The sequence below is a fragment of the Ostrinia furnacalis genome, unplaced genomic scaffold (genome assembly GCF_004193835.3).
Source record: "Ostrinia furnacalis isolate ACB-3 unplaced genomic scaffold, ASM419383v2 OfSCF7157, whole genome shotgun sequence".
Taxonomy (NCBI): domain Eukaryota; kingdom Metazoa; phylum Arthropoda; class Insecta; order Lepidoptera; family Crambidae; genus Ostrinia; species Ostrinia furnacalis.
The window spans coordinates 593,335-618,942 of record NW_021137396.1 but is presented as its reverse complement, the minus strand read 5'-3'; the positions used below and the strand labels follow the sequence as shown (position 1 = coordinate 618,942).

The window sequence follows — 25,608 nt, the reverse complement described above, 5'->3', positions numbered from 1 at the left end:
TTGTTATTTCTCTGTATCAGCCAACATTTACCTAAATTAGAACTTAATTGGTCATATAGTAACTACGAGTATAAATAAATAAGTAGGTAGTTAATCAGACTATGATTACAGTAAGTATTCCTTCATTAAATGAAAGTAAGAATCATAATAAATTGTTTAAGTATTGCTTATACATATACTCGTACTGAAATAATAATAGATATTGTTTATACCTTCCCCGTGTTTTGAAATTTAGTAGGTATAATACCGGCCTCGAACCTAAATTACTTAGGTACTGTGTACATTTCATAAGAAGTATTGTCAACCAAGCTTCAACGCCTAAAACTGGAATGATATTTAAGCCGGTCGATATTTTTTGTCAAGTTGCAGTGTTTCTTTGGGATGCTATTGAAGATGCAGAAACTAGGTACTTGCAAAGATTAACGCAGGTAATAGTTAGAACAATAAATTGAGGGTCCAGTGCGTCCGGCGCGCACCTACCTGGCTTACAATGGAGCGCATTACAAGGGTTTCATGGTCAAACTATACACTACCTGCTGCATAATGATGTTGCTAAGCAAGACAAATGGCAATTTCTAAGTAAGTACAGTCGAGGAACTTCAGACTTTACATGTTTGTTGCAAAATAACACTAATCATAACTGCATTATGACTTGCTGTCTTGAGCTTGAGTGCTGTCGACCGCAGACCTACAAGATACAGACGGTTTGAGTTTAAAAAAAATTAAATGTTTGACTGGACTGAACCTTAGACGATAAATTTTATTTTTGCAAAATAACACTTATTATAACTGCATACGATTCACAGAGTTGAGCTTGATGTGCTGTCGACCGCACAGACCCACAAGATGCAGATGGTTTGTGTTTCAAAAAAATTTAAACGTTTGACTGAACTGAACAAAATCAATCATTTGGACAGTTGCATCAGTTTTTCATGCAAACTGAACGCACTTATTTTCAGATATAGGCTCTGATTTCAAAATCTGTGCACGACTCAATCTATACTAATATTATAATTAGTGACCGACCGAATATTCGTTTTCGTTTTCGTTTTCGGCCATTTTCGGCCAAAAAATGGACATTCGGCCATATTTTCGTTTTCGGCCAAAAACCAGCCGAAGCTTCGGCCAAACCGAATATCAGAAATACGTGAATAAGATGGTGACGTTTATCGTTCCGATATCTTCGGGAGTGAATCTGATGCACTCATGGTTCCAATCAGACTTGAACGGACGCGGTATTGTCACACTCTTTTGAAGTTTTGAAGTGAGGTTACATTGTAAAGGGTGTCCAGCGAAAATTTTCCAAGTTCAAAATTGAATACAAATAAAACCAAAGAGTTTTCATTAAGTTTAATTGTTTCAAAATAGAGTCTAATGCGGATTTGAAATACGCCATGAGTCACTGGTCGATGTGTCTTGCTTCACAGCAAGAAGGTGTCTCACCACACACGGAGAGTACCTCGAAGGAGACACTGAGGACTATTTTTTCTAGCCGCCTCGGTCACCAGATCTCACACCATGCGACTTTTTCTTGTGGGGATATCTCAAGTCAAAAGTTTACAGCAAACAATCCTTAAATAATTCAGGTTCTGTAAGAAAATATCCGCCGTGAAGTTGCAGGAAAATTATTAGCGCGATTTGCTCTCGCATAGTTGCGAATGTAAGGGTCCGGCTGTGAGAGTGCCTATAGTAAAACGGGCATCATTTAAAAGACATTGCCTATAAAAAAAAAAAATCCGCATTGTTAAACTCCAGTTTGCATTAGTAATAAATAATAAAAAATCATTAATTTATTTGTATGAATAATTTTTGAAGTTGAAAAATTCCCACTGGACACCCTTTATTTTTTCAACCCTCAATATTTCAATATACACCGGAAATAATATTCTACTAAGAATTCATAATTCAATTTTTTGTGTTTTAATGCCGGTTTTTTTTAATCAATCCTTATCAAAAACAACTGTCAAACATCTATGTTTTTGGTCAAAACATTATCGGTTTTCAAAGTTTTTACATAATTTCAGATTGAAATTTGAGAGTTGAAGGTCATTTTCGTTTTCGTTTTCGTTTTCGGCCGAAAATGAGACTGCAGCCGAAGCTTCGTTTTCGTTTCCGTTTTCGGCTGAAAATCCATATTCGGTCGGACACTAATTATATTATAATCTATAATTATGACAGTTCGATTTTTTCTAGTTATTTATATTTTTCAAATTCGTCGTATTGGCCTGCAAGGGTAACAGTTTGTACTTACCTACTTGTTGCTGAATTTTCAAACGTTTTGGCTTTATCTCTGGAAAAAAGTAATTAAAACTTAGGTAGGTAGGTTTTAGAATGACTTGATAGAGCTACTAAGTAGTAAGGTATTTACGCGGTGAAAAGCCATTACATTTCAGGTTCAATACCTGAGTCGCGTAAATAAATAAAAAATCACGTCTGGGTTCACTGTAAATATTTCCAGTCAAAAAAATCTTCCATTATAAATTTTAATAATACTCATTTTGGCGCAGTCGGGTAAAAAGCATCAAATCATTATTTTAAGTTAGTAAATCCGTAAAAAATATGCAGCGTTAGATAATTTTGAGAAACTGTTGTCTGCCAATTTTATTTAAGTGAAAACTTACGTTTTGATCGTGTGTACCCAGTTCTTCAAATGAATTTAAACTGGTCGACATTGTAGCTGATTTAAAGTTAAGTAAGGATGTGTAAAATGATATTATGTGTTCGTGTACAGGGAGGGTAGATCATAATCGCAAATAATTTTGTCTATGGATTAATGTGTTGATGAGAGTGATTTAATTTTATCATGGGCTTAATTTTCTATTAGTTAAATTATTAAGGTTCTGGATTGGTAAAGATATAATATTAATAGTAGGTACGGGTGGTTATTAACTTCAAGATCTTTAACGACAACTGAAGATTGTGGCTGGATAGATTAGAAGAGCATTTTCGAGTCTCAACAATAACGCAATGTGGTCAACACTTGACGGTGTTGTGGCAAATTATGAAAGCAAAAAAAGCGTAAGCGACTTATTCGCGGGAACGCGGGAAACTGAAGCGTCAACGTTCAGCAGTTTTTTTTTTTCGAATGAAACGAAACAGTCAGATCACTTCTCAAATTCTCTCAAGAAAAAAGTCTCTTAAAGCGCCACATCTTTACTCAAATTTAAGTGAAAGGGAGGGATAATATCATTTCAATAAGGCCATTTTTAGCTAAAAAACAATAACTAAAGACTTGGCTGCGTAGCATCATGCCTTTGCATTTTCCTGATAAAGGAAATAATCGAACAAAAAAAGCTGTCAGTGTCAAAAAGTCAAAACAAACAAGTTGTTTTTTGAGGTTAGAAATTAAATTTTAACAAAGTTATTATGGTATCTGGTTATGTGAGTGTAAGATAATCTTACACTCACACAATTGATTCGTTTTATACTTTAGACGCAGACCAAATTTTATTGTAAGGATGGCAGCGGCAACATTGGTGTCAAAGAAAGCTGTTAAAAAGGGAAAAATTAAGAAGACACTTAAAAATGTGTTGTGCCGTCCTGACCCCGTATTTTGGTAAGTTTTCTTACATTTTTCAACTGTTTTTTAATGATTAAAGATCCTCGTCGGTCGTTCTGTACCAGTACTAACCTAGCGCGCTTTTGGATTTATTAGCTACAGCAGGTACTTTTTGAACTTTTTCATTCCCTATTAATATACTATTAGTTCATGAATAACAAAAATGTATTACATATATTTATTTTCTTTTTACCACAGGCCCCTCATATCCGATGAACAGAAAAAAATTCTAGAAGTAATTATGAACAATCATAAAATAGATATACCAAAATGGAATAAACCACTCTGGAAAGACATAAAAGTGATTCCGAAGGACAAAAGACCAAAGCCACCTAAAACACAGTAAGTTTCCTTAAATAATGAGCATTCCTTAGATGATGTATATCTAGCTATTTCTTTACTGCTGTGACTAATGCTTTCATATTGATGACTATAATCAGGTGTTGTATTTTTATTTTTTGCAGAAAGCCAGACGGGCTCCTATTTGGAATATCTGAATGTACCAATGCCATTCACAACCACAATTGTGCAGCCATCTTGGTAGACTCTGCAGTCAACCCTCGTACCATAGTTCAGCCTGTAATAGAAACTTGTACGAATGCTAACATACCAGTCATCTGCATCAATGATTTGAAGGCCTTATGTACCTGCAATTTTGGTATACCAACTAGTTGTTTAGGAATCAAAAACAACTGTCTGCCTGATCTCAACAAAAAAGTATTAGAAATTGCAAGTTCTTTCAAATTACCTGAACAAATTAAAAGTAATGAACCAGTGGAATCTATGGATACTAGCAATGCCATAGAGGAAAAAACAGCTGACACACCAACACAATGTCCATACTTGTATAGAAATAATAAGAAAACAAGAGTGTTTATACCATCAGAAGGAATTGTTAGCAAAAATGTTAAAGATTTCAGTGGTCAAGACTTTATTAAATTTGCAGCAAAGATGGAAACACAAAATAAGGACCGGAAGTCATATATGAACATGGTTTTGAAGAAATTGACAAACAATCCTAACAGGGTTCAAGTGAAACAAAAAGATTTTAAATGAGAGACGCTTTATTGTATAATGTAACATTACTATAATGTCAAAAAAAGACATGTATTTTTTATGTTAAGCATTCCTAAAGGAATGTAAGTTTGCCAGTACACAAAAATAACTAGGGTCTTGAATATAATTTTTCATAAGTGTGCCCCTGCATTTCTGTATACTGTAACCAAACTTTACCAATTTTACCCATTCTACAATCTACAATACAATACATGATGTATTGGTAAAATTTGATTTACATATTAATTAATTAAGCTAAACAATAAATCATGATATACTCCATAAAGCACTAATAAGACATTTTATGGAGTATAACCTGGGAGTAGATATATTTATCTTACATTTCAATCGATGCATTGCATTTATAGTTTTTATACAGTTCAATTTAATAAAAATCAAACAATAAGTTGTGTTCAATGTTACACCTATATGATAATGACTATTAGTCCATGATATCTGGCCTTTTTACACCTAAAACATACTAAACAGGAATGACCAAGTCTCCTAACAATTTGAACATGGTGTCAAAGTATGAACATTAAAGACTGTGTAGACTTACTTCTAATTGTGGCCATAACCATAAAGTGCACTTTAGATGTTAAATATACTTCCAGAAAGAAGTACAAGGTATTTACATGAAAATGTTAAGAGTTAAATTTTATATAAGAAGAGTACATACAAATGAAAAAGTAAAGGTTGTTGTTATTTTATTATGATTAACTGGTTAGTTCCCAAAATAATATGATGTTACATTTTATTCGTTATTTTAATATTACTTCACGATATGACTATGAGTAAGTGTATTTAGGATAACAATAAGAATTTATTTAATTATGAATGCTTAATTTCACTGGATGCGGTATTTACAGAAATATCGTGATTTGCAAGGAAGCTACAGTTAAAATCGCACAAGTCATTATAAAATACAAAATAATGATACAAGTAAATTTTATGCATGTCAGTGATAAAATGATTTTGTACATACTCATGATGACGTCCATTTAAAATATAATTAAATAGCTCCGTACACTTCGCAGAAGCGTACAGGAGTGAACATTATCTGAAAATATACAAGTGTATATAAATGCCTACCCGTCAGTTACGACGACCGGGCAGCGGACCGTCGTAATTGGCACAATACTTCCGACCGGCGCGCGCCCCGGCCGCGCCCTCGCCGCCCGGCGACCGCCTCCGAACGTATGCTCGCGATTTCGGGAGCGAAATCGGAAATAATTCGGGCGTCGCGGCGCGCGGCGGCGGCGGTCAGCGCGGCCGCGGCGGCGCCGCCTCGCTCGGCCGGTAGCGCGCCAGGATCACGGCGCACATCGCCTGCGCGTCCGTCTGCTCCGGGAACGCCGCCATCGCCTCCGCCACCTGCGCCTCCGGGAAGATGCCGGCCAGGTGGAAGTGCATGCGGCGCCGCGCGTCCCAGTGCTGCAGCGCGCCCTCGGACGCGCACGGCGAGGGCGGGAGCGCGCGCCACGCGGCCGCCGCGCCCGCCGGGGCGGAGGCCACGCGCGCGGCGGCCGCGTGCGCCGGCGCGGGCGGCTGGCGCGCCAGCTTGCGGTGCGCGCCGGGCTCGGGCTGCAGCTGCGCGCGCTCGAAGTGCGTGGCGAGCGCGGCGTCGGGCAGGCGCGGCGCGGCGGAGTGCGCGCGCGCCAGCGGCCGCTTGGGCGCGGCGCCGGGCGGCGGCAGCGACACGGTGTGCAGCGCGCGCGCCCGCTCGCTGAGCCGCTCGGCGACGGACTTGTGCGGGCGGCCGGCGCGCTCGGGGTGGTGGTACTTGCACTTGTTGCCGTAGGTGCACTTGCGGCCGTAGGGGCAGGCGGGCGGCGGCTCGGCGCCGGCGGGCGCGCGCAGGAAGGCGTCGAGCGTGGGCCCGGCGCGGCCGAGCGGGTCGTCGGGCGGCATGAAGCGGTCGTTGACGAACGAGTACATGAGGATGCGCTCCTCGACGACCTTGCGGAACTCGGGGCTCTCGGCGGCGAGGTCGCGGTAGTTGTCGTTGGAGACGACGACGCCGTCGGTCTCGGCGGCGAGGCGCAGGATGTAGCGGTCGTCGTAGCAGACGAGGCGCTTGCCGCCCACGAGGCGGCTGGGCGTGTAGACGAGCACGCGCGCGCGCTCGAGGCGCTCCAGCGCGTCGCGCTCGGCCACGGGGTTGTCGGGCCGCGACGCCTCCTTGCGCCACTTGGGCACGAACACCGTGACGTCCTTGTGCCCGCGGCTGCGGAACCAGTCCACGCATATCTCGATGCCTCTGCACGAGAACACCTCCTTGTTGCCGTGGCTGAAAACAAAATTATTTGGTTAGTACATGGAAATTTGAATAGATTGCCTTATCAAGAAAATAGCTGAAGACTAATTCCTATAAGAATTTATATAAATCTTGTATGAATACCTCTATTTCTTAGATATGCTTAGATAATACCAATTCGAAGGAATAGACTTCCAATTGGAATGCTTTCGTATTCCAATTGGAATGCTTTCGTCTTCCAATTGGAATGCTTTCGTCTTCCAATTGGAATGCTTTCGTCTTCCAATTAAAATGCTTTCGTATTCCAATTGGAATGCTTTTGTCTTCCATTTGGAATTCTATTTTTTCTAATTGGATGTTGATTCAAAATCACCTATGCAATCGTCACCCGAACTGTCCAAACAAGTTACTCACCTCATAGCAACGTTGCTGCCATCTATAACAATATGCCTCAGCGGCGCGGTCGGGCGGCGGCGGCGGCGACAGCGCTCGTGGCGGCTGCATGGCCGATAGCTTGATCAGCTCAGCCAGCAAGGAGTTCAGTGCAAAACCTTATGGCATTAGCTTACTTCATAGTAACATTGCTGCCATAAATGAAGTTGTGTCTTAGCACGGCGCGGTCGAATGACGGGTCATCATCACCATCACTCAGAGGTACTGCTTATTATATCACAAAACCCATCCATCAGTCCAAGCAAAGTTACTCACCTTATAGTTAGCGACATTGCTGCCATCAATAACAAAGTGTCATAGCGCGGCGCGGTCGGGCGACGGGTCATCATCATCGTCACCCAGAAGCATTATCTACTCATTATATCACAAAACCTATCCATCATTCCAAATCAAGTTACTCACCTCATAGCGACGTTGCTGCCATCAATAACAAAGTGTCATAGCGCGGCGCGGTCGGGCGGCGGGTCATCATCATCAACACCCAGAGGCACTGCTCATAATATCACAAAACCTATCCAAGTAACTCACCTCATAGCGACGTTGCTGCCATCTATAACAATATGCCTCAGCGCGGCGGCGGCGGCGACAGCGCGCGCGGTGGCTGCATAGCCGATAGCTTGATCAACTCAGCCAGCAAGGAGTTCAGTGCAAAAACAATCTCATTGCTTAAGCTTACCTCATAGTGATTGCTTACTTCTTAGCTTGCTTTTGTCTTAGCTCGGCGCGGTCGGGCAGCGGGTCATCATCGTCATCACAGAGGCACTGCTCATTATATCACAAAACCCGGTTGTGTTGTGTTCCGGCAGTTAGAGGTAAGATAGCTAGTTCCTCCGTGATTGAGGATTCCGGGTGAAGCTCGCTTCCACCTTCGGCCTGATCATCACTTACCATCAGGTTACTTACATACAGGCCAAGAGCTTCCTCGTTGTGGTTAAAAAAAACCTATCCATCAGTCTAAGCCAAGAAGCATTACTCATTATATCACAAAACCTATCCATCATTCCAAATCAAGTTACTCACCTCATAGCGACGTTGCTGCCATCAATAACAAAGTGTCATAGCGCGGCGCGGTCGGGCGACGGGTCATCATCAACACCCAGAAGCTCATTATATCACAAAACCCATCCATCAGTCCAAGCCAAACTCACCTCATAGCAACGTTGCTGCCGTCTATAACAATATGCCTCAGCGCGGCGCGGTCGGGCGGCGGGTCGGGGTCGCGCGGCGGCGGCGGCGACAGCGCGCGCGGTGGCTGCATAGCCGATAGCTTGATCAGCTCAGCCAGCAAAGAATTCTGTGGCGGGTCCGGGCCTAATCTCTGGAGAGCCGTCCGTGCTAACTGCTCCGAGTAGCCCAGCTTCACCGCGAACTCAATCTTCGCCTGTGAAATAAATGACAAAATTAAAATGGTTTTAAGCGGGCAGTAGATATTATCACTAACCGTTTCTAGCTTTGGACATGGTGACCATAATTGAGAATGTTACTAGGTATGCAAAATCACTTGTAACCTATGTTACAGTTAAGCTTTTACATATACAAATACATTTGTTTTTATTTCATTCAAAAATACCAAGTAGTTATGATTTTATAGGCATTCAAAGTTCGCTTAAATATCGAGTCCCGCCGACGGTCACGTGACCCCGCGTGACGTACATTCACAGTGTCCGCTCACTAGACAACGGATATAAACATACTTAAATACATTTTTTTTTGTAAATACATACTTATTATACATATTAACATCCAGACCCATCACAGAAATTAAAATTTAACCAAACCCAAACTTGATGCGATTATGTCGTTTTATTGCGCATTACCTTCCAGCTCCATCATCAGACCCTGATTACTGTATAGAATTGAAGTACTCATCAATACAAAACGAACGAGCAAAAACTCGATGGATTTAAGTCGTTTTATTATAGAGTTCCTATGGCCACCTTCCAGCTCCATGTCATCATAATATTGCATGGTCATCCAAATCACATGTGTATGCGAAATTTCAGCTTAATCGGTTGTCCGGAAGTGGGTCTTAATTCAGCTTGCAAGATTCCACCCATACAAATATGAGCCAGTAACTGTACTATGACGTCACGCGCATAAAATGGCGGGCCGGCCGCCGCCCGCACTTTTAAAATTCAATATCTTGGAAACTAATTGACGTATCGAAATAATTCTTTCACGTGTAGTTTTTTATTTTTAACAGAGAATACAGAAAGCTAAAATACAAAATTAGTGAACATTCTTCATTGCTTCGGAAAAATTAAGGTTATCCTTACGCTTCGCGATGGAAATCAACAGCAGAGCTTGACACGTGTATAAAAAGTGTGATACCTATTTTCTGTCTTTGGAATTGGAATCCTCAAGCTTCTGAAATTTATGAGAATCCAATAAGCTTATGGAAATCACTTCAAATCTTATAAGAATCTCGAGCTATGCTTTCTGGATCTACAAGTTCTAATTAGACAGTTGGTTATTGTTAATATTAAGTTTTTAGTTGACCTTCTGAGAAACTGTATTGCGATATTCGTGCATTCGTTACGGATCATTGAACGCCCTCGCATAACTTCTACACACATTACTTGAATAATTTTGATAAATCCGTCCAATGCGTGGATTACTGTGTGTAGTGTAGTAGTGGCCTAGTAGACAATAGTAAAACATCTCGAGCCTTTCGAAAGAGGCGCTAGTATAATGGGGGGGTGTTAATAACCTGAATTCTGAAAACGCCGCGCTTGGCCCAGGAGGTCTATTCCACTTTGATCACCTAGATTTAGATCAACCAGGTGATCAAAATGGACTTTAGGCGACACTTTGGTGTCATTTGATCACCTATGGATAAGATTAGCTATAGATCAAAGTGGACTTCTTATCCATGGGTGGCCAAAAACACCAGTGTCACCTGGAGTCCACTTAGATCACTTGGATGATCTAATCCAGGTGATCGTGGTATAGACCCCCTGGGATAATATGAAGGAAGATTCTATTCTTCTTACCGTTCTAGACATAGTCCGATGGATTAGCAAGCTGAAGTGACAATGGGCAGGGTACATAGCCATAGTACGCAGAACTGACGACCTAGGGGGCAGCAAGGTTCTGGAGTGCAGGCCACGTACCGGAAAGTGCAGCGTAGGACGTCCACTCACAAGGTAGACCGACGAGTTCATAAAGGTAGCAGGAAGACGCTGGAGGCGCTGGATCTGCATCCGCTACCAACCGGCCTTTGTAGAAATCATTGGGGGAGGCCTTTGTTCAGGTGGACATCCTATGGCTAAAATGATGATGATGATTCTTCTTACCTGGTTAGGCTGTGGGACTGAGACTGTGACGTACTCCGCGAACTCCGCGGCAAGAGTGTCCGACGGCGTCCGGGAGGCGGCGCGATGTGCGCCCTCGTCTTCGCACTCCGAATCATAGCTGCTGTCCTCGCCGCGCTCGCCTGCCCAGCCCAGGGATGATTCCACATATTTCTGGAAACAAAAACAGGTGAGTTAGATAAAATTCTTAAACTTTTTTACTCGTTGTTAGTTTAACTTTCGACTTTTGCCTGACTTATAAAAGTATAATTATATATTATATTTTAGGTTTATCGAACTTTGAGAAGTAGATCGTCAAGATTGGATCATACAGACACATCCGGATATACCTATGTTCTTCATTCAGAGACATCGGGATAAATAAAGCTCAGAAAAGCTTAGTTTTTATAGAGGAGTCATCATCATCTACTAGACAGGTTGTGAACGCTGCTGAAGCAGCAATAAGAAGAACTCTGGAAGTTCATAAAGAATCGATAAGTGGATGTTTTTGATGAGAAAATGTGTTTTAAAAGAATGCAACTAGACTTCCGCAATAGCCAATGGTTGATCAAAACAATTTATTTTCTGTTATGTGCGCACTGCGCACGCGAATCTCAGTATTGATTTATTGATTGAGCAAAATAAAATTTATCTAGCCAGATATTCTGTGGCAAGGAAATCCCAGCATTAGAAAATGAAAAGTACAAGAAAAAGAATATAATTTTAGAACAAAAAAACCCAGTAACTTTTTTTTCATTGAACATCATTGCCAAAAGCACAATGTCTTAATAGGTTCATCATGTTTTCTTCTTTGCATTATAAACTACCTATTCGTATTTATTGCGCACTTTTTTATTGATCTGCTCCATTTTTAACAACTGTGGTAACAGTACTTACATTCTTCCGACTTTATCGATTTAACTTAATATTTCAGCGGTGTTGAATGTAGATTAATCTACACGGACGGAAGTGGCAAAACCTTGCTAAGGATGTTATCAAGTAATTTGAAAGAACTACTTAATTGGTCGCGCTTTTCTATTGCCAACAGATAAAAATCAGGCGAATAGAATAAATTTTATACCGGCGATAATTTATCGATGATCAAATTTAATATTTCACACAACCGGCGCTGGCGCAGGGTCATCAGGGCGCCGAAGCGGATCTACGGATGATCATTGACCTTTAGCGCGTGCGCAACTGTCGAGTGTACCGGTTGTAATTCATTATTTCACAAAAATCTATAAAGACGAGATTGTCTTGTTTACATAGTAACTTAATATACGATATTGATCTAACATTCTCCGGCTTACCGGCGAATAAAAATATTGCTTAGTCATAGCAAACATCCGCATGGAGACCTAGTTGGCTGCGAATCTGAAATTAAAGTTCAGATAACTGCGGAGTGCAACAAGCCTCGTAGGTGCGATAATGCGTCGGGCGGTACCTATTTGTAGAGAAACTGTAAACCGCGTTTCGAACAATAGAGTTAACGCACGTTACCCACGATCTTTTTAGAAAATCTTATCAAGAAAAAGCCGGAATTAAAAACTTGGAAAAGGAAACGTAATAACAATTTATGTAAGTGGCAATAAATAAAAATCAAGAGGTTGGTTCAAGCTAAACTTCGGTCTATCATAAGACAGGTAAATTACGAAGAAGTACCTATTTAAAATCCAAGATCAAAAGATTTTCTCTTAATCCCGTATGTGGCGCGGTCATAATCGTTATTTTTGAAATTCGGTAACGTTTCAGCGGTTCTTTGATATCCGTGACAATTTTGGAAAGTTCTATCGCCAGTTCAGGCTTAGTAGGTCTCTGCGGGAGCCACATCCGGGCTATAAGGTACGCACGGAAGCGGCCCGCCTTACCGCCTAACTGCCTGCACAGCCGGATACGACTTTCTAAAAAATATGCGCCAGCGCAAGCAGCGCTGATCGACCGATCTGTTTCACCGGCTCTCCGGCACTTTACCATAACTTTTTGTTAGATACTATACAATCGCATAATTCACGTATCAAATAAACAGTGTTGTTTTGTTACGATGTTGTTTAGATTGAATATTATTTATTAGTTGCTAATTCATAAAAGTAGAACCTGCATGGGTTTCGCGAGGGTTTACTTTTTGGTTTTGCGGAATCTTAATTACCTACCTATTAAGATTATTGTTAAAATTGATGGCAATTGAATGAAATCCATGAATAGTACGGTAAAAAATACTGGAAATGGACACGCTATCTTATTTAATTTTTTACTCTTAATTTTATTGCGTTGGATTGGAAGAGTCAAAGTTCTATAAAATTTGAAGATATCCCATTAAAGGGCATGATTAGGTACATGCATTATGTCAGGCTATAGCTGAAACTAAATAACATGTTCTACATAATTCATCTATTAGATAATATCAATACAACATTCAAATCAGATCCAAATTGCTAAAGCCGCACTGTGTGGTGTATTCTAATTTGTACGGCAAACATTCAGCATTTCCTTGACGGTTTTTCAACCAAATACCCATTGGGTATACCCGGGGAATATCCACCTTAGCAGTTCCCATTCATCAATCACTCTTTCATTCTAGTTTTTCTCGAGTAATCGCTAAACGATCCATTTGGTAGAGTTCAGTATGTAAAAATCATTGAGCAGCGTTACGCTTGTGGTGACCTAGTTAAATTTGGAGGCCGTTTCGTGTCGTGACGACGACTGCAAATCAACCAGATAATTTCTCAGCAGTTCTCTAAACATCTGCTAATTGTACTTAGACTTGCATTGTTCAGAATTTCGAACGTAGGCCGCAAACCTTGTTTGGCTTTAGTTAAATTTGAAATGTTGTTAAAATAACCTGGTTGGTACCCCTGATTACTAAATAGTGTGCCGCTAACGTCATGGGCCAAATTACCAAGTCCATTATGACGCAGAAATCTAACAATCCTATTCGAATAACTTCTAAGTAAAACGAATGCAGGGCACTGGACGGAGGTGCATGTATCACGCGCAGGCATAGTCATTTTAATGCTTAGGTAAATAAAATTCTCTCACGAGCTTACAATAAGCTAAATACCAAAACAGCATAATTATCTAATCAGGTTATCAGTTATGTAATGTAATGACGATAATACTAAAAAGTTGATTTTTACAAAATGAACTTTGGGCTTTTACGCTATCGCGAATATTATAACATCAAAAATAAATATTATAGATTTTTTTTGCATAGTGAACTTTGATTTTTCAGCAGACAAACAAAATCAGTAGGTACCTACTGTTGATGATATTGGTTATGGCAGTATCGCAGCAGCGCGCAGTTTAATTGCTTTATTCTATGAAGACAAAGATTAATTTTCTGCGGTCTTTAAGTATTAACTGTATCAAAGAATTCCAAGCACATCTCCACTTATCTAAGCGAAAGCGTTTAAATAACAATCACATCGGATTGCACGTGAATAGAAAAACGTTAGTTAAGTTTCTGCAATCAAATAACATAGACTGACGATCGAATAGCATTCCAATTAATCGATCTTTGTGGTTTTAATACTTATAATAATGCGTTAGCTAATTATATTTGTATTAAAAACTATACTTATTGGTGGCGCTATAGCATAATGATATCTTTCATTTTATAAAAATGAAACCGCACTGACAACTAGAGAATGATCCAGTTAGGATCTGGTCATTTGGGTTAATAAGCGATGATTGAAGAATAATTACGTGTTAATGAACCTAATATTTGACTTTATGTTACGAATGGCGCTATGTTCTATCCTCATGACGTTAGTGTTTGAACTGTTCTGTTGACATGCAGATATAGGCACCGATAATGGTGTTTAACGTTCGATAAAGCAGTCTGGTGGGTGGGTACAATTAGTTCCGTTTGTAGGAGAAATTCTGTCGCGCGTTTGTTGTAGTGATAACATTGACCAATAGGGTGGGAGGATCGGGGCGACGTCGGCGCTCGCGCCATGTGGCGTCAGCGGCGAACAGGATGCGCGCACGCGACACACTTTAAACACAACAACACCGAGATATACGCACAAACAACACTATTGGGAATATTGTTTCGCCGTTTAACCGAATTGACTTTAATCAACGTTACACAGTGCGCTCGTTTTATAAACACTCAATTACAGAAGTACGTAAAATTTATCATTGAAATAATATTCAGAGAAATAGATGGCAATAAAAATAATACTCAGTCCAAAATTATGATCGTTAAAAACTCAATAAGTATTCTTTCACGTAATGCATTCAATTTATAATCTATGACGATGATAGATCAAGATAAGGAGGAAGATATTTATTTACATAAGATGACTATTATTAGGATGATCTTATTTGTATAATTAATGATAATTTTGTTCTAATATGAATACAAACAGTACGTAAACGTTGATTAGCAATGACGCAAAATTATTTTAACTATCACTTAATAAGACCCCGACTTTGACACGAGATAAAAATAGATAAGAGGAAATGAAAAATATAATAAAATTCTAAATTCGGCTGTTTACTTAAAAATAAGAAATGATAATTCTACACGAGGACTGGAATCAATGAAAGATCCAGAAAAATACTGTGTGATCCTGACAAACTTACATAAAAAGTTCTTGTGACCTTTCGTCCAACATATTAAGTGCAATGAAATCGCGTTACTCAACAACATTGCAAAAGCGAGAGCGTATTCGTCCTCGTAGTGGTCCAACGAGACAGGTGACTCTGTCAACAAACTATTAACGTAATATCTTCGCAGTGGTTCATATTTCTTACGTATTCTTACTCTACTTATTGCAGTTTTGTATTTCCTTGTTGTTGCCATTCGATGATTGCAGCAAAGACTAGTAGATTGGGAAATAGTTAAATATAACACCTTAGTATTGATTTATCTAGTTCTTCATTATTTTCATTGGAATCAGAACTATTTCTCCTTTGCTGATTTCAATTAATCTAATCTAATAATTTTCAGAAAAGTAATGTAAGTAATATTATACCCAGAATTTTTGTCGAGCAAATTATTTTCGTCATGTTCATTGTTTCTCAACTGTTTCCTTGTATCCTGACCTGTCAACAATGTTCTGTCAATCTGTTTCCCCCAAATCAGTGGCAATGACAGTCAGAGCAGGATGTTCTTCAGACGCTTTGTTGACGACAAATCAAGCGCGTAGTTTGTAAAATATCGTATAATTTCTTTTGTTTTTGCTACGAGCGGTCGATCACCATGAAATGAGGTGCTAATTAATAGTGAGGCCGCATATTTGTGTAAGGCGGTTTTAACCAAGTCTTTACCGATTATTCTTCTCACTGATCCAAGCCAAGATAGATTTGAAATGAAGCCTTTTTTGCTGTAGCATCGGTTACTGTGTTAATACAACTCTGGAGTTATTGGACAATAAAAACGTATGTTCTTACAACTATTGGAATTATTGTTAAAATGGTACGCGTATGTGATAGAGTGATATTAAAAATGCAAAGCTATAATTATTTAACACATACTTATGTTATTGACTCAAATTATGTACAATCGCCAGCGATTCAGTTTATACAATTGTTGCAAAGTCACTTCTATTCCAATTATATAAGATGCCATAGTGGTTAGCTTGATTTGCCGTCATGCGTACCTAACAGGATGTAAAGCATTTTTGTACGAGGCGATTAGATCAACGCGTATTTGATGATAATAATATGTCTTATTTTTTGTGGGCGAATATAGTAAGGTTTGTCTATTTGTCGTCTTAGCAAGAAAGGGTTAGGACTTCTGACGTCAAGATAGGATAAATTCTTTTTATTTGTTGACGGGGCGAGTCATACGACTTTTTGTACTGCAAGGGTCAAATTGACTCATTATACCTTGAACTCGTGTAGTTTCTAAATTATGAATTGGACAATGGATACTTTTAAACTGCAAGCAAGCGTCGATCACTAATAAGAAGCTTATTGGATATAGTTTTCATGACAGCAACATCACCCTCACCCAAGAAGAATCTTATAGCTTTTCTGGCACAGCCTATTGGATTCATTTTCAGCTCTTATTGAACCTAAGAAGATCTTGACAGAATATTTAGCAGAACATTACAATAACTCGGTTGTCACACGATTCGATATAAAAATATAGGATTAACGATCTTGATCAAAATAACTTATTGTTTTGGGTAGCCTATCTGGGCTAGCATGAACGTCACACCGTACAGTTACTTTTTCAGGAGCCAAATTTTCAGGGGTTCTCCATGTTTGTAATGCGATCTCTCAATAGCGACAGTACAAAAAAAGCAGTTCCTCACATTTTGGTTGAATCCATAAGAACTTATTTTATTTCAGGCAGAGCCCATATAGTTTTGGTATAGAAAAGCTGATGTTTACTGTCACCGTTGATCCTACAGTAAAATTGGTATAACAAGCAACCTTTCCTGAAAATTTAGCTTCTGCTTAAAGTAAGTCTGGATCTTTTTCTCACCGCGTCATATTAGATTTTACCCGTTTTACTTCGTTACCCGTATCTTTTGGATTTTATGCAGTTTTAGTAGTTCAGTCCAGGGTTGGTCTTTGATTCCTATTATAGTTTATCTCAGTACGTAGTTCCAATTAGAATATTCCCACGTAGAATGTTTTATCAAAGGATTAGGTCTATGTTGTCGCTGATGGTCTGCTAATGGCGGAAATTTCGTATTTTCCTTATTACCCATTTTATTGTTTACCTCTAATAAATGACTCACTGATGGGGGATTGTCTTATTGGAAGTTATTATGCCAGAAAGAGAATTTATTATGAAAAGTAACTAGAAAATTGTATACAGCAGTCTTTGACACTTTTTCAAGTAGGTACTTGTTTACTTCTAAAAATTCTAATAAGTAATGAGACTAAGATTAGAGCGAAATACATAACAGGATCAAAATCGATTTATTGATATGGATTTTAAGAATGAAGCTGTTATCTTAAACAAGCCGAGTGGTTTGAAACGTTGACCGATTGACGTATAAATATACATAATCTACTGTTTGTTTACCTGAGGAACATCCGTGAGGCGTACGCGCAACCTTCGCTTAGCTTTCTTGGCTGTCGTGTCTCTTTGGAAAACCAATTCAAGAACTTAAGAGGAAGGATGAACATTAAAGAAACTATAGTCTCGTCATACCTTCTGAACTTGTGAGCTTTGGGCTTGTGGGAATCTTTCAATCGATTGACACTTTAATGGTTTATTTAAGGTTCAAGTGTCTGACTCTGGTTATTAAAAAATCTTATCATGTTCATCTACTAAACCTTTGTTTTTGTGTCCAATAGCAATTTATCAAGATACCATCCGATGCGGTTGATCAGAAATATTAGCAAGCGGATTTATACTGGTAATCTCAGCTCATAAGCGAAAAGATTCTGATGTCCTATTTCAAACTAATACTATTGTTGATTTGTTGACGGAAGCATACTCCTTAACGATTAACCAGAACAATTAGTAGGATACAAAACAAGTTCATTAATGGGATGGAGAATTCAAGGAAATACATTAGAAAAACATTTAGGTGGAGCTATTAAACTCAAATCCGTGATCAGATGGCTTGGATAACGAATTAGGTAATATAAATCACTGGTGTTCTCGGTGGCGAAGTGAAAGTCTGCCGATACCGAGCAGCGCCGGACCTGCGACACTTAGCGGCGGCAGATGAAGACATACACATTAATTACACCTCTAATCTTCACAACTTTCACAATACAAAAACAACATTGTAAATAACGTTGCAAAAACAACGACACTGACTACCACATTCACATCACAGCAACTCGATCCAACCGTGACGGTATGCTAAGAAGGAATAATTAATCATGACAGCTTCACTGATCTTATAAAAACCGGTAATACTAATTATTCGCGCATAATTGACAAGACAACTACAGGCCCTCGGCTGCGAAACAATGCACGAACTTTTCAAATGTTTCGCAGTTTCACTTTTCAGGACAATGGTAAAATTTTAATCGAAATATTGTATATTTTTGTGAGTACGCGCGCACCGTCGACGGTAATTAGCATACGTGACGTTAACGAACCGGCTTCACTTCCGGGATCGTTATATCGGTTGTGAATGAACATCGTTACGATGCGATCGTCTCGCGGAGATCCGTGTGTGGTCGGCGAGAGAGATCCTATCGGGAACTATCGTCGCGCTCACCTGGGTGTCGATCGCGTACATAATAGAGTGTGATTGCGTGCGCGCGTCTCATGGCATGACGCGCGTGTGCGAGCGCGCTGCGTCGCGGCAAGACTACTGGGTGGGAGCTAGCGAGCATGTGCTGCGGCCGCGAGTGCGCCAGCCGCCAGCGCACCTCCACGCACGGGCCTAGGGTTGCCAGGCCTCCGGCTTTAGCCGGACATGTTTGGCTTTTTAGGGTCTTGTCCGGCCAAATATTGCCTTGTTCGGCCTGTCCGGCTTTTTATTTGGTTGCCGCGCCAGGCGAAAGTCGAGCCACAGAATCATATGAAGCGCACGCATCAGGATGTTGGTTAGCAACCGATGATGATAGTACTCACTCATGAGCTGACACTAATTGCACCCACCCCCCGTCACATGTCCGGCTTTTAGGGTAAAATGTCCGGCCAAATGAAACACAAAGTCCGGCTTTTGTGATTTTGGACCTGGCAACCCTACACGGGCCCAGTGAAGGGGAAGCGGGGCAGCGAGATCCGGGTTGCGCGCCCACTGCACCCGGTGGCCCCCAAACACCGCGCAGTGTTGACCTCTGCCCAGTGCCGTATTATCCATAAGGCACTTTAGGCCAGTGCCTAGGGGCCCACTATGGCCAGGGGCCCACTATGACCTGGGGCCCAGCACTCCCGATAAAAAAATGAAAAAAAAAAATGTTAAAGATTATTTTTATGCAACAAAACTCAAACCACCTCAAAACTTCGCCTTATTTTGGTTTACACATTCAATCGTCATATTTCGATACTGTGGAACCTAATAAGTTTTCGTGACGTTGGCATTACTGCTTTGGTTTACATGACAGGTCGACGGTTGACGCCCTTCAGAGGCTAAAAAGCCTCACTGTGGAGGCTAGGGGGAGGGCTGAGGGTGTGTTGGCTGTATCATTCGATATAGCCAACGCTTTCAATACCATCCCTTATCCCACCATACTCTAGGCACTTCAACATCACAGAGTGCCTCAGTACGTTTGAGCGCTGCTGGGCGATTACTTACGGGACCGCGAAGTCCTGTATGTTAACAGAGACGGCCAGCTAAAACGGCGCGGCGTAGCCAGCGGGGTTCCGCAGGGTTCGGTGCTCGGTCCACTCTTGTGGAACCTAGGCTTCAACTGGCTCCTCCGGGGCGTCCTACTCGCGGGCATGAGTGTCACATGCTATGCGGATGACACTCTGGTCACTGCCCGAAGAAGACATTTGGGGCCGCGGCACGGCTGGCGTCGGCGGGCGGCACATTAGTCAAAATCAAAATCAAAAAATATTTATTCAGTTTAGACCACAAGTGGCACTTATGAACGTCAATAGAAAATAATAAAAAAAGNCTGTTCTGCACGGTACGACCGCACGGGTTCCTCACGTTCCGTCTGGCGCAGGTGCTGACCGGGCATGGCTGCTTCGGTTCGTACCTGCATAGAATCGGGCGACAGGAATCCCCGTGTGCCACAAATGCGGCGCGGCGGATGACACGGTGCAGCACACCCTCGCGGTCTGCACAGGCTGGGAGGAGCAGCGCCGTGTCCTCACTGCGGTCGTGGGCCGGGATCTTTCGCTTCCGAGCCTGGTCATCGCCATGCTGGGAAGTGAAGGATACTGAAAGGTGGTCGCCTCCTTTTGCGAAGAGGTCATCCTTCAGAAGAAGGCAGCGGAGCGCGAGCGGGAGAACGATCCTCTCGCCCCATCGCTCCGTCTCTCGCTCCATCAGAAGGCGGTTGTACGACCGTTCTACTCTGCCCCCAGGTGGCGGCCAGCAGGCCGGGGGTGCGGGGGCACCGTTGTCACCTCCGTCTGACGGGAACGGCTTGGCGTTTCGGGCATTCCCGTCGGACCCCCACAAGGGGGGCGTGTAGGGTCCGCCGTGTAGGCGAGCTGTCGCTGTAGCGTGGTGTCGCGGAAGTCTAAGGCTACGGCCGGATACTCGCGACACCCCCACTCGGGCTACGACAGAACGCCGCGGAGGTTTTAGCCCGTCCTTTTCCCTTTTTAGGGCGCCGGGAGTCCCACACACCACCCTGTCCCCCGGCAGTGGTGACGGTGCGCAAATCATATCCTCCGCGACAAAAAAAAGGGGGGCCCAAAAGGAGCTGTGCCTAGGGGCCCCGAGATGGTTAATCCGGCCCTGCCTCTGCCACCAAAACGAAAATCGTCTTTGCGGACGCATCCGCCTATGACGACGATTTTCAATTTTGGAACACTTTATGTTTGGCAGGCCAGGATTTATTATCATAGCTATTCATATTTTTTATTGAGTCCCTACCAAACAAACTTTACTATCGTTTATGTTTAAGTACCTATTTATTAAGTAGTAAGTTGAACCAACTAAGAACAATTTTTTAGAGTGTGGAACTGTCTATCAGTCTCTAATCAGGTATTCATTCATACAATATATGTATAACAGAGACATTGTAGCAACAGGGAAAAATGGAAAGTGATGGAGGAGGCTTTTACCCAAGTGGGGCCACAATCAAGGGAAATACAGATTAATTAAATAAAACTGTTTAATTGTGGATTGTAAAGCTATAATAAATATTATTATTAGCACTTATCATAGCATTTATTTCATAATGTCAAAAATGTATTCAACAGAACAAGGAGCAGACTCCAAATAATGGGAAAAGGGCTAGGGAAAAGTAAGAAGAATGTCAGAAATGTTTCATGAAAACACATAATTATTTGTTATACCTACCTAGCTTTCTTAAAAAAGTTATCCACAATCAGGCAGACAAATGATGTGAAAAACAATTGCGAATATAAAATCGCTTGGACAAACTATTGATGAATACCAGAACACATGAGATCCTTGTGTATGTTCCTATTTAGATAATAAAATACAAGCGTTGTTTTTGTAATCGTCAGTGATAATATTCTACAGCAAACTTGTAGAGTTGTAATTTCATTCCAACCATTACCGACTTGTGCCGAACCAATTGTTATTTCTTTACTTATTATTATTAATTGCTTATTTCCATGAAGTTGACTTAAAAATTTTAAGTCTAGGTAGGTTAGGTAGGTGGTAGGTACTTAATTATCTATCTATTGCATGAGGAATAGATCTAATTGAAAAATTTTCTAAATTGTGCTAGTTGAATATTTACATTGGCGAATAATAATACCTACCTAATGATAAAAACATATGCTAACATACACATTGAGAATTTCAATACATAATTAGTTATACAAAGGAATCATTATTGACAACAAAATAAATGCATTTAGTGTCAGAAAAATATTCAAAATTAATTTCTTTGTTTTCTGACGGCAATTAGTCAATACGGTAAATGGGTAGGCTCAATAATTGGATTGAGGAGGTAACTAATAATATTTTACACTAACCTGTATTCGAACAACCAACTCCCGAGGATTGTAGCTTCCATCAGCTGGGTTCAAGTTAAAAATCACATTGAAGTACACATATTCAGGTTTCTCTTTACAGAAGGCAGATTTGTTCTCTGTTAAAGTGACATAGTAAAAAGTTTCAACTAGATTCAGATATTTATTGTAAAATTCAGCTATACACGAACGTGGCACTGATATCAACAAGTCTGTATCGTGAGACATTTTAGATTGTCTGTTGCAACAACAAATCACACGTAACTATCACAATTTAATTGCATAATTCGTAGCAATCAACAAAACACAACTTTATCAACCTTCCAATCCAACACACATTTTTCGAATGACGTCTTCTTTCTTTTGAAATTAATTGAAATCCGTGTCAGCCGTCAGGCAGGCAAGAAGAGTAGATAATTGTCATTTAAAGCAGCGCCATCTATATTAATGGTCATGAACTAGTTTCCAACGTTCTTAGAGGTAACGTTTGTGAACTAGTTCATGATCAGTTTAATAGATGGTGCTGTTTACAATAAAATGGCGGTTGTTCGCTCGCTTAACTATTAAACACTAAATATTAGAAAGCGCTTTATTTATAGCGCTTTTTTATTTTGCATAAATATATTTTTATTTTTTGAACTGAGCTTCAGTTTGATTTGAAACAAAAGACAGTAGTAAATTACTGCACCCTTCTAAGATTAATCATTGTCTAAGTAGGTAATAAGTACACCATGTTGTTTTAAATAGTGTTTTTGTAATATTGAGTTGTCTTGATTTCTATACATTTGTTCTATTAACACGAATGGATCAAAAGGTAAAAGTCTGAATTGATTTCTAAAATACCTGGCTTTTAGTTTCTCTCCCAGAACAGACAATAATGTTGACTAAATTCATCTATGTAAGTATGGTTTTCGATAAATTCAGTTAATACAATACATTCATCAATTTTCGGCAACAGCAGATCTATTTATTTTAATTCTAATTTAGAAATATAGATGGCGTGCTTTTACTGTGTAGTCATTCACACTTAGTAGTTTACACTTGTCACTCTTATTCTGTGGATAATTTTGTCACTCCTTCTATTGACCAATAGAATGGCCAGAGCGTCAATCTTTAAATTCTGGTTGGCTAATAGAATTTGCCAAGAAAAGTAACATTTTGATTGAGACTCAAACTTTTTTTAACAATTTATTGGTTTGGTGGAATTATTTTATCTTTCAAACTTGTCTCAATAAAACAATTTTAATAATGACCCATTTTACACAGAATTTAAATAATTGTACATACTTACAAATTATGTAGGAATTAAAATCATAAGCAGAAACGGATTACTTATTTACCTACCTACCCACCACAGTAATTTTTAGGGTTCCGTACCTCAAAAGGAAAAAACGGAACCCTTATAGGATCACTTTGTTGTCCGTCTTCTGTCTGTCTGTCAAGACCTCAGATCATAGAAGGGAATAGATGTGAAAAGGGGGCGTGGCGCGTGTCTCCGCGACATGCCCAGAAACGAACATCGGCCGCGTAGCTAGGTTAGTCGCGATTCAGTCGTACTAAGGAAATGTTCTCCGATATTTTGGATAATGCGTCGTTACGTGCAATAAAACAAGTGAAACGAAGAACTACAGGAACAATGGAGTCATTTACTACATGTAAGTATTGCAAATCCATTGGTATTTAGCTTATAAATAAAAAAAACTAAACATTTTTACGAACGAATTCAGTGCCGTAACAGTTACTGCGATATCGAAATCAGTGGTGATAAAAATTCTAATACACTTGTACATTGACGATTTAGTTAGCAACCACTTTATGTCATGCTCAACTACTGCGCAATGTATTTAATTTCTTCCGATATCCACTGTCGTGTGAAAATACACAGTACGGCCGCATGTGCCGGTCGTAAGATAGTGCCGCGCTCGTGTTCTAATGCGGTTTCCTATTATCCTTTACCCTTTATCTCAAGAACGCGTGGACATATCAATCTGAAATTCACATGAAATACTCAGGTTTTTTTCTCCGTGAAAAGACCAACAAGACAAAAATGAAAAAACCAACATAATATCAAAAGCCACGGACTTTCAAATAGAAAAAGAGAAGTAAAATAACTGTTATGCTGCTTTGCCTAACCTAAGGTTAGCTGGTAGAGAATGCCATATGGCATTAAGTTCGCCTTTTTGTACTGCTTTTTATTTTGAGTGCAATATAAAGTTTTTAAATAAATAAATAAATAAGGTGGAGTGTTTGTTGCTAACGGTGAAACTTCGTCGTCGTACCTATCCTTCGTATGTCGTATCGCAAATCCTAGAAGTATCTAACCGGGCGGCCTTAAGAGTCCTGTTTAGGAAGAAGTAGGGAACAACGACATTGCCGATAATTGCCTTATTTCCAAAATTCAACCTTCATAAGTTTGATAAATTCATCTACGGGAAAATGCATTAAACTTGAAAATAAATTCTTCAGGCATTCTTTCTTATTTATATGATCATGCCTGCCCATTTTTAGGGTTCCGTAGTCCTGACAAGGAACCCCCCCCCCCTCTAAAAACTAAACTATAATAAGAGTAATAGTCATTTGACTCATGTATTATAAAATTTCTTAACCAGTAAAAAATCCTTAGAAGAAAATATGAAAAGTGACTTCAGATGGAGTAATTGCTTGCTTCTGAATTAATATAGTATTGTGGTAACAACTCAGATCATAGAAGGGAATAGATGTGAAACGGGGGCGTGGCGCGTGTCTCCGCGACATGCCCAGAAACGAACATCGGCAGCGTAGCTAGGTTAGTCGCGATTCAGTCGTACTAAGGAAATGTTCTCCGATATTTTGGATAATGCGTCGTTACGTGCAATAAAACAAGTGAAACGAAGAACTACAGGAACAATGGAGTCATTTACTACATGTAAGTATTGCAAATCCATTGGTATTTAGCTTATAAATAAAAAAAACTAAACATTTTTACGAACGAATTCAGTGCCGTAACAGTTACTGCGATATCGAAATCAGTGGTGATAAAAATTCTAATACACTTGTACATTGACGATTTAGTTAGCAACCACTTTATGTCATGCTCAACTACTGCGCAATGTATTTAATTTCTTCCGATATCCACTGTCGTGTGAAAATACACAGTACGGCCGCATGTGCCGGTCGTAACATAGTGCCGTGCTCGTGTTCTAATGCGGTTTCCTATTATCGATAAATAGAAGTAAATTATAATTTTCTATTTTGTAATTTTAAATAAAAAAATGATGTGTTACTTGCGATTATAAGATTTTACAAAAAAAAAAAAAAACAGTAGAAGCCTCTTTCTTTATTTATTAGAGAATAAATTTTATAATAATACATTAACTTAAATTAGTAACTGTCAACTATGTAATTACTATAAGAGCTAGTTGAAAGCCTAATATAGGCATTATTTTTGATAAACATATGCGGTACGCAGATCGCCATAATTAACAAAATTCCAGCTCAATAGAAAACCGGG

At 40.0% G+C, this 25,608-nt stretch overlaps 2 protein-coding genes across 4 annotated transcripts; one reads left to right on the top strand and one right to left on the bottom strand.

Moving 5' to 3' along the window:
* The first annotated feature begins 301 nt into the window (after positions 1 to 301).
* LOC114363484 (uncharacterized) lies at positions 302 to 4,857 on the top strand. 2 transcript variants are annotated; one of them, XM_028319213.1, is made up of 4 exons: positions 302 to 579; positions 3,434 to 3,556; positions 3,758 to 3,901; positions 4,024 to 4,857. In XM_028319213.1, exons 1-4 carry the CDS (start codon positions 566 to 568, stop codon positions 4,613 to 4,615), a joined length of 873 nt encoding a protein of 290 aa, XP_028175014.1. In that variant the 5' UTR covers positions 302 to 565; the 3' UTR covers positions 4,616 to 4,857. The 2 variants fall into 2 exon arrangements, with proteins under 2 accessions (XP_028175014.1, XP_028175013.1); XM_028319212.1 differs by lacking the exon at positions 302 to 579 and adding an exon at positions 3,159 to 3,337.
* A 114-nt stretch (positions 4,858 to 4,971) lies between these two features.
* Regnase-1 (zinc finger CCCH-type containing protein regnase 1) lies at positions 4,972 to 22,482 on the bottom strand. Of its 2 annotated transcripts, none has more exons than XM_028319209.1 (4): positions 22,122 to 22,482; positions 10,622 to 10,792; positions 8,474 to 8,706; positions 4,972 to 6,905 (listed from the first exon to the last, which is right to left on the bottom strand). In XM_028319209.1, the coding sequence occupies exons 1-4, from the start codon at positions 22,344 to 22,346 to the stop codon at positions 5,879 to 5,881; spliced, it is 1,656 nt and encodes a 551-aa protein (XP_028175010.1). In that variant the 5' UTR covers positions 22,347 to 22,482; the 3' UTR covers positions 4,972 to 5,878. The 2 variants fall into 2 exon arrangements, with proteins under 2 accessions (XP_028175010.1, XP_028175012.1); XM_028319211.1 differs by lacking the exon at positions 22,122 to 22,482 and adding an exon at positions 18,763 to 18,964.
* Between the last annotated feature and the right edge of the window lie 3,126 nt (positions 22,483 to 25,608).

Bases quoted from the DNA above. Each gene is read 5' to 3' on its own strand.
- LOC114363484 (XM_028319212.1), top strand. From the start codon at position 3,249: ATGCCTTTGCATTTTCCTGATAAAGGAAATAATCGAACAAAAAAAGCT. The intron at 3,338-3,433 runs GTTAGAAATTAA...TTTATACTTTAG, and splicing joins CAAACAAGTTGTTTTTTGAG to ACGCAGACCAAATTTTATTG. The intron at 3,902-4,023 runs GTAAGTTTCCTT...TATTTTTTGCAG, and splicing joins CCAAAGCCACCTAAAACACA to AAAGCCAGACGGGCTCCTAT.
- Regnase-1 (XM_028319209.1), bottom strand. From the start codon at position 22,346: ATGTCTCACGATACAGACTTGTTGATATCAGTGCCACGTTCGTGTATA. The intron at 10,793-22,121 runs GTTAGTGTAAAA...TTTTGTTTCCAG, and splicing joins AGTTGGTTGTTCGAATACAG to AAATATGTGGAATCATCCCT. The intron at 8,707-10,621 runs GTAAGAAGAATC...TTTATTTCACAG, and splicing joins CAGTCCCACAGCCTAACCAG to GCGAAGATTGAGTTCGCGGT.